Source organism: Alexandromys fortis, unplaced genomic scaffold (assembly GCF_014885135.2).
Source record: "Alexandromys fortis isolate MF-2015 unplaced genomic scaffold, M_Fortis_MF-2015_v1.1 scaffold_134, whole genome shotgun sequence".
In the NCBI taxonomy this organism is placed as follows: domain Eukaryota; kingdom Metazoa; phylum Chordata; class Mammalia; order Rodentia; family Cricetidae; genus Alexandromys; species Alexandromys fortis.
Window position 1 is genome coordinate 3,814,114 of NW_026068007.1, and position 7,021 is coordinate 3,821,134.

Genomic DNA, 7,021 nt, shown 5'->3' on the forward strand with positions numbered 1-7,021 from the left:
GAACACTGAGAAAGACACAGTCCCTTTCATTCTGAAAACACTTTTGCTGGCTGCTACCTTTTTCAGCAGATCCACCCAGGATCCCCACAGCGCTACCTCCCCCCCACCCAAGTTAGAACACTCAAGCCCTTCTCTTTGAGCAATCCCCTTAATGCCAGAGTCCACACTGGGCCTGGAGAAGTGGGTGGTTATAGATTTCCACTCCATTTGGAAAATTAATAGCCTGTGATATAGACAGAAGGCGCTAGAAGGGAATCAGAAAGCCCTCTTTCCAGGCTCAGGACTTCACATACTAGGTTTGTCACCTTGAGCGAGTCTGTCAGGTCCTTGGTGCTTGCTGGTGAACTGAGCAAACAGGAGAACTAAGATTGGCAGATATGAAAGCCTCGTCTTTATGCGAAGTATTTAAAACAGGTCCACCAGTTCTGGCTTGTGACCATGGAGAGGAAGTGCTGATGCCAAGAAGCAAACCCAAATGTCCTGCCTTCCCCTACCCATGGACCCTGGTTCTGTGGGAGGGGAGGCGCCCCTTAGCCTGGGAGACCAGCTCCACTTTAGCGTGGTTGAAACTTGGATCAGCTTGTCGGACTCTCAGACCCAACTTCTGACTTCTCTGTTTTCCGGCTCTATGAGCCTGAGCAGGGTCTGGATTCCAGAGCCAAGTCTATAAAGATGGTAAATGACCCCATAGCATTGGGGGTGGGGTTCACAGGAATCACAAATGTGTGTTCATGTCTCACAAAGCGTGGCACGGGGCAAGCTGTCAGAATGTCTGTGGGTGGTGGTGGTGACAGTGTTCCATTCACTTTCCACGGCTCCCGCACCTGGTACCAAATGGCTACTCAATAAATATTTGCAGAGATAGGGGTGCGAGGTGGCAGTGGGCACACCGAGGAGGCCTGATGGGAGCACTTGCCGTAAAACCCTTCCTTTCTAGATGTACACTCAGAGTTTCTAAGCCTCTAGAGCAGGGAGCCTGGAGAATTTCTATAGCAATGAGGCAGGTGACATAGAATAACGAGCTGCCACTTAGGGTCTGCGTGCACCGTCTCTCTCAGGGGTATGGTCATGCTGAGATCCATAGCCTTCCCCTAAGTCCATAGAACTAAGTGAAATTCTGAACAAATATTCCATGGGCCAAACGCACTGCTGAACTGATCTTGGGCTGGAATGCCCACCCCGCTCCTGCCTTCGTGGAAGGTGCTCTGGCTTGGATTCTTCATTTGTGAGTGTCCCCAGAGAGCATGACAGTCACACACCCCTGGAAGTTGTCCAACGGTGCCCACGGGTGAGGCCTTCACTTCCCAGTGGTTATATATTCTGGCATGCGGGATTGCTACAGCTAGCAAGTTCAAGACCTGCCTCGGATACCTAAGTCCTTGCCGTAGCCCCACCCCAACAAAAATGGATTGTGTCTGTGTGTGTGTGAGAGAGAGAGGGAGAGGTGGGGGAATTGATCAACAGTGAGCATCACTGAAAGGACAGGTGGATGAAGCAAAAATTGGACATTAATGTAAAACGGGAGTTTAATTAAAAAATTCAAATAAAAAAACCTAGCTCTCCTAAGATCTCTGTGAAGCAGCTGTCATTGTCCCTCATGTTTCACAAGGGCACTTAGAGGTGGGGCTAAGGAGAGTAACACACTGAGGAAACAGAAATACACGTGGGGATCTCCTGTCACCCGAGAGATGGAAATGGAAAATTCTCCTTTGCTTTCTCTGCCTGTTCTGAGGATTTTGCAAATGACAGACAGACAGACAGACAGACAGACAGACAGACAGACAGGCAGCCTGGACTCGTGTTTATTATGGCCAGTGCTTCCCAAAAGTGGGTACAGTTGTCAGGACAGTGGGGTATCTGTGTGGGAAAGCCCCTTAGGGTCTTCCTGCAGATTTCATTGCTTTATAAAGCGTGGATAAAGTAAGGCTGTCTGAAGGAATTTGAGTGGAGTCCCCAGAGCCAGGGCTGCCCAGGAGCAGATGGGGTGTACTGGACTTACTCCATGAATACTATTAAAATGTTCTAATTCTACTGAAGCTTTTGGTTAAGAGACTTGATGGAAAGCAGTTCCAAATGGTTTCATACCTAGTAATAATTGTGACTGTTATTTTAAGAGCAGTGTACTGTGTTAAAATTCTTTGTCGGCTGCTAGGATGGTTACAGCCTATTGACCTACCTCCCACAGAACTCATTAGGATGACCAGCGTGTGTCCTGTGTACTTGCCTTTGGGATTTGGGGGGCTAATAAATGACACCCACTTTCTCACGCCTGGGTTCTAAGCGAATTGATAAATGTACACATGAGATGTAGAGATGCCAGTTCAGATGCCAGCCTTGCATGTGAGGGTTGACAAGAAAATTACTTCACGTGTGGCATGAAGTCCTGCGCCACCTGACAGGATGCGCCCTCCCAGGGAGCAACGTCTGAGTCTCCTCCTCCAGCACAGAAATATGAAACCCAGGCATAATCTACATGGCTTGCCTCCCTGAAGAGGGGTGGGGGCAAGAGACCAGGAGCACTGAGTGAGAACCCTTCCCTGGGCAGAAGGAAACAGCTATTCCCCCACCCCGAAGTGGTGTGTGTGTGTGTGTGTGTGTGTGTGTGCCTACATTCTGTCTTTGCCTACTCCTCTCAAAGATGTAACCAATGGCTGCATACGTGATTTTTGTAACATTCTTCAGATTCGTTTTAAAGCGGTTTGGCTCAAATAATTTAACTAATAAATTAGGTAAGAAAATCACAAGAATATAGCCCGATGTGGTGATGCACACCTTTAATTCCAGCCCTGGGACTGGGGCAGAGGGTTCAGAGTCAGGTGACTCTGCGGGTTAGAGCCAACCTGGTCTACATAGTAAGCTCCAGGACAGCCAGGACTACATAATACAGCCTGTCGATAATAATAATAAACAAGAATCTTTTCTCCTTCCTCTTCCTCACTCTCTCCTCCAGTGTTCATGTATTTGTTTTCTTTGACGTAGGGTCTCATTGTGCTAACAAGCTAAGTGTCAACTCCAGTATGATCCTCCTCCTGACCCGCTCAACTGGCTGAGCCTACCACACCTGCCTTTTACTTTGTTCAGAACACACTGCAGGAGACCATAAACAAGTGAATTCTCTTTCTCCAGTCGAGAAATGAGACACCTTGCCATATCCCATGGGGACATCTTCTCCTCTTTGTTGGATGTCCAATACCAGGCACACACACACACACACACACACACACTGGTTACTTCTAAGCTAAGGCTTCACGGATTGCCACTCATGGGCTCCCTGGTTCTTTTCCAGAGCACAGGAAGCTTGGCAACATGACTGTGACCGTGAAGAAAACGGTCCCCTCTCCCGAGGCCGTGCAGATTCTCTACCAGAGAATGAGGTTCGAGTACGAGTTCTACCACTATGTCAAAGAGCAGTTCCACCTGCTGAAGCGCAAGCTCGGACTGAAGTCTCGCACCAGCAGGCCCCCTCTGCGACCGCAGTTCTTCATTCCCACCCCTCTGGAGACCGAGGAGCCAATCGACGACGAGGAACAAGATGACGAAAAGTGGCTAGAAGATATTTATAAGAGGTGATACAAGCGCGACATCGCCACCGTGGCTGTGTCCCCCATTTCCAGGAAGTTCTTTGGGAAAGGGAAATTCTGGAGGGACTTCCATTAATGCTCGGTTGCATTAAGAAGAACAAAACATTCCCACATGTTGGGGTCATTGGGAGATGCCCGGTTTTGCGGGTTTTATTTTATTCTGTGTTTTTCTTTCCTTGCCTCCTTGAGTCTTTCCCAGTTACACGAGATTGTTCACAGAATGGCCTCCCATCCTCTGCCCACCCCTTACAGTGAGAAAAGAGAGAGAAATATGTCCACCAACCCAGGCGTTTTATCATTTCTGAGATGTCTCGAAAAGTATTGCTTCCATCGTAAAGACAGTGTATCCGGCAGTAGAAACAAACATTTCAGAGAGAGGGGAGTCTAGAAGCATCTAGGAGTAGAAGGGGCACTGATAGGAATGCGGGGGAGGGTCCCCTGGTTACCGAGTATCTGCCCACATGGGTAGGACACTGCCTCTGGTCAATCTCAGGGGACACTGTCACCGAGAACAGAGTAGTTAGTTATCAATGGCGGAAACAAGACAGCTCTGGCACCCACGTTCCCAGCCAGTCAGAGCTGGGGAGGCTTGTCAAGATCAAAGCTCATGCATGTGAGCTGCATTGAGACTTTCCATCTGCACGTGTCGCTCTGTTTGCAAGGAGCCTAACGGGGTATGGCATGTGTTTGTTGTGTCAAGTGCTGGCAGGTCAGATCAAACGAGGGCTGTGTGGCATCAGGAAAAGGCTGCGGCCGTCTGACGCCGCTCTGCCCTCTGGATTCTTACAAGTGGAAGGGCCTTGATATCTACGGCAGGAACCCTAAGCTTGCCTATACGCCCGGCACAATCCTCCAAGAACACACATAGAAAAATTGTGCTTTACGGAATTTGGTGTCTTCTATAACTTCTAGACCGGCAAGAGCTGCTGCATGTAGTAACAAGTCCCAGGAAAACAGCAGTAGAATAATTTTTTTATGGAACCTGCTTGCTCCCAATAATCTACCCCAGGGACATCAGTGCCAGGAACAGAAAGACTTCTGGATAGGACACTGCTCGACCAGTTTTTGAGTAGGTTGGGCCAATCCTTTTACACCAAAATATGCCGTCCACTTCTTCCCTCCCGCCAACTCCCCACCTTCCGTGATACTTCCATTCCTTTAATTTCTGAATTGTGTTTACCTTAAAAAAAAAAAAAGTCCAGGAAATTTACTTTCTACCTGGTGGATTTTGTGCAGTTGAGAGCCAGAGCCCAGTGGTGGCAGCAGGATGGACGTTGGTGACAACTTGTGTCTGCCTCGGGTTTACCCCAGAGCCAGCCCTGGAAGAATACTAGCCAAGTAAAAGTAAGCAGAACTCTGGCTTGACATGGGTTCCATGGTTTCTGCTTCGCAGAGACCATCAAATCTCCCAAGAAGTTTTTCCTTCTGTCACTGACACTGGACACTCACCAGAGTCTAAAGCCAGTCATCTGGAAACTGTCCAGTGTGTACGGAAGCTACTTCATCACAAAATGCATTAAGTAGACTCCAGCCCATGGGCATCCAGGGAAGGCAGGAATCACAGAGACTTAAGTCCAATACTAGCTGCTCACGAGCCTCCTTTCTGCCTCAGGGAACTGGGACAGGAAGTAGATAAGGGGAAGTTCACAGAGGGGGAATATCCTTTGTGCTCTTCAGAAAGACCTGAGCCCTTCCATTAACCAGACTTTGAAGAGCAGCCTAGAAAACAGTTGCGTGCTCCAAACTAGTAGAACAGCAGCGGCGGGGAGCTTTGTAAGTCATCTCCCTGACAGTACAGAGACAGAGTGATGGTTAGCTGGCCCGCTGTGCAGCCTCACAATCTGAAGATTAGGCTGTGTTGGCTTGTTTTTCCCTGCCCTTGTTAAACACCAGGACAGCTGGTCGCTCTTACAGGTCCCCTGCTTTCTAGAAGCTTGCACAGCTCTTGCTGTGCTCAAAGACATTTATTCTTGCCCACGGTCACTGTCACTTCCCAGGAGAGGGGGCTAATATTATTTTGTCCCAGCACACGGCCCCTAGATCCCAGAAGTCAAGGTACTTCATCAGTCCACTTGGGCCCTGGCCCGACATAGTTTGTACTTCATGAAATATATTGTACATTTTACATAGTTTAATTTAAGAAGAAAATACATTTGAAGCTAGTTGGTCTTTGCCTTATTTATTATAATCTTTCAGCACATTCCAAGGTTTTAGTTACTCAGGAAGGAGTTAATTAAAATGATTTTATTTTGGTCAGATGGATGTTTTTTTAAAAGGAAAATTATTCTTATGAACCCTCAGCTGACTTCCCTGAATGCTGTAAAAGTCCTTGTCCGTTGTTTTGTTGTTGTTGTTTAAGGATTAAAAAGTAGTGTTTGACCATGATGGGAATTCAAAAATATATATGGAACTAAAGCATTAGCTTAGCTAAAAGAATAGAAACAATCTGTGTTTGAGGTGAAGTGTTCCTTAACTTATTCATTACCCATAGAAATAAATGAATATAAGTAAGTTGACCTTTTTTCTGTTATTTTGATAGTTGGAAATTAAAGACTTCCCTCTTTCCTCAAGATGTGTTGGTTTCTTTTTTTTTTATATGTGTCCTTGAAAAATCTATCAACTCTCATCCCTGTAACTAGATGACCCCTCAACAAAAAATTCTAACCCCCCTACATAAATAAATGAATAAATTAAAAATCCTTGCTAAAATCCTTGAGCCAGCCATTCATGTATTTAGTTATATGTGTAAAATACTAAAATATTGGCTCTATTTCTATGTGCGCTGATGGGCTTAGTGTCCTGCTGCTGTGTCTACATACCCCGCCTGTGGATGTAATATTACTTTTAAGTTGCTATGATAAAATACAATGCCCCAAAGCAACTTAAGGAAGAAAGACTTAGCCCGCGGTTCTAAAGGGTAGTCCATAATGCTGCGGGCGGCACTGACAGCAGTCATGGTGGCTGGCGCAGGACGCTTACATTACATCTTATCAGAGAGGAAGGAGGGCTGTGCTCTAAACTTCCAAAGCCCTACAGGGATGTACTTCCTCTAGCAAGATGTACCTCCTTAAAGGTTCCATCACCTCCCAAAACAGTCACCAACCACCGCGAGTATCAACACTGTACTGTAGCGTAGGGAAGGAAGGGCATGGCGCATCTCTCAGTGTGTGAGCTGGCTGGAAGCATAGGCGTGCAGAGCCTCAAAGGTAGATGGCTCTTCATGCCGGCAATGCCTCCCTGGGAAGTTGTAATGCTGTAACTTAGAGAGAGAGGAGGGGGTGCACACAGAGAGACCCCACACACACACCCAATGCTTTGTAATGTTAGACACAACATTCCAGCTAAAGGTAAAATCATCAGAACCTGGGTATATTAACTGACAGAAAAGTCCGTTTTGATGATAACACAACTTATTTAAGAAATCGGAGTGTCTCCTTAAC

At 46.9% G+C, this 7,021-nt stretch overlaps 1 protein-coding gene across 1 annotated transcript in view; it reads left to right on the plus strand.

The window, feature by feature from the left end:
- Ust (uronyl 2-sulfotransferase) overlaps positions 1 to 6,151 on the plus strand; it is a 278,050-nt gene extending 271,899 nt beyond the window's left edge. Inside the window, exon 8 of the mRNA XM_050161634.1 lies at positions 3,287 to 6,151. Within this exon, the coding sequence (XP_050017591.1) occupies positions 3,287 to 3,570 (284 nt within the window). The 3' untranslated portion in view covers positions 3,571 to 6,151. The remainder of the gene's footprint in view (positions 1 to 3,286) is intronic.
- The last annotated feature ends 870 nt before the right edge of the window (positions 6,152 to 7,021 follow it).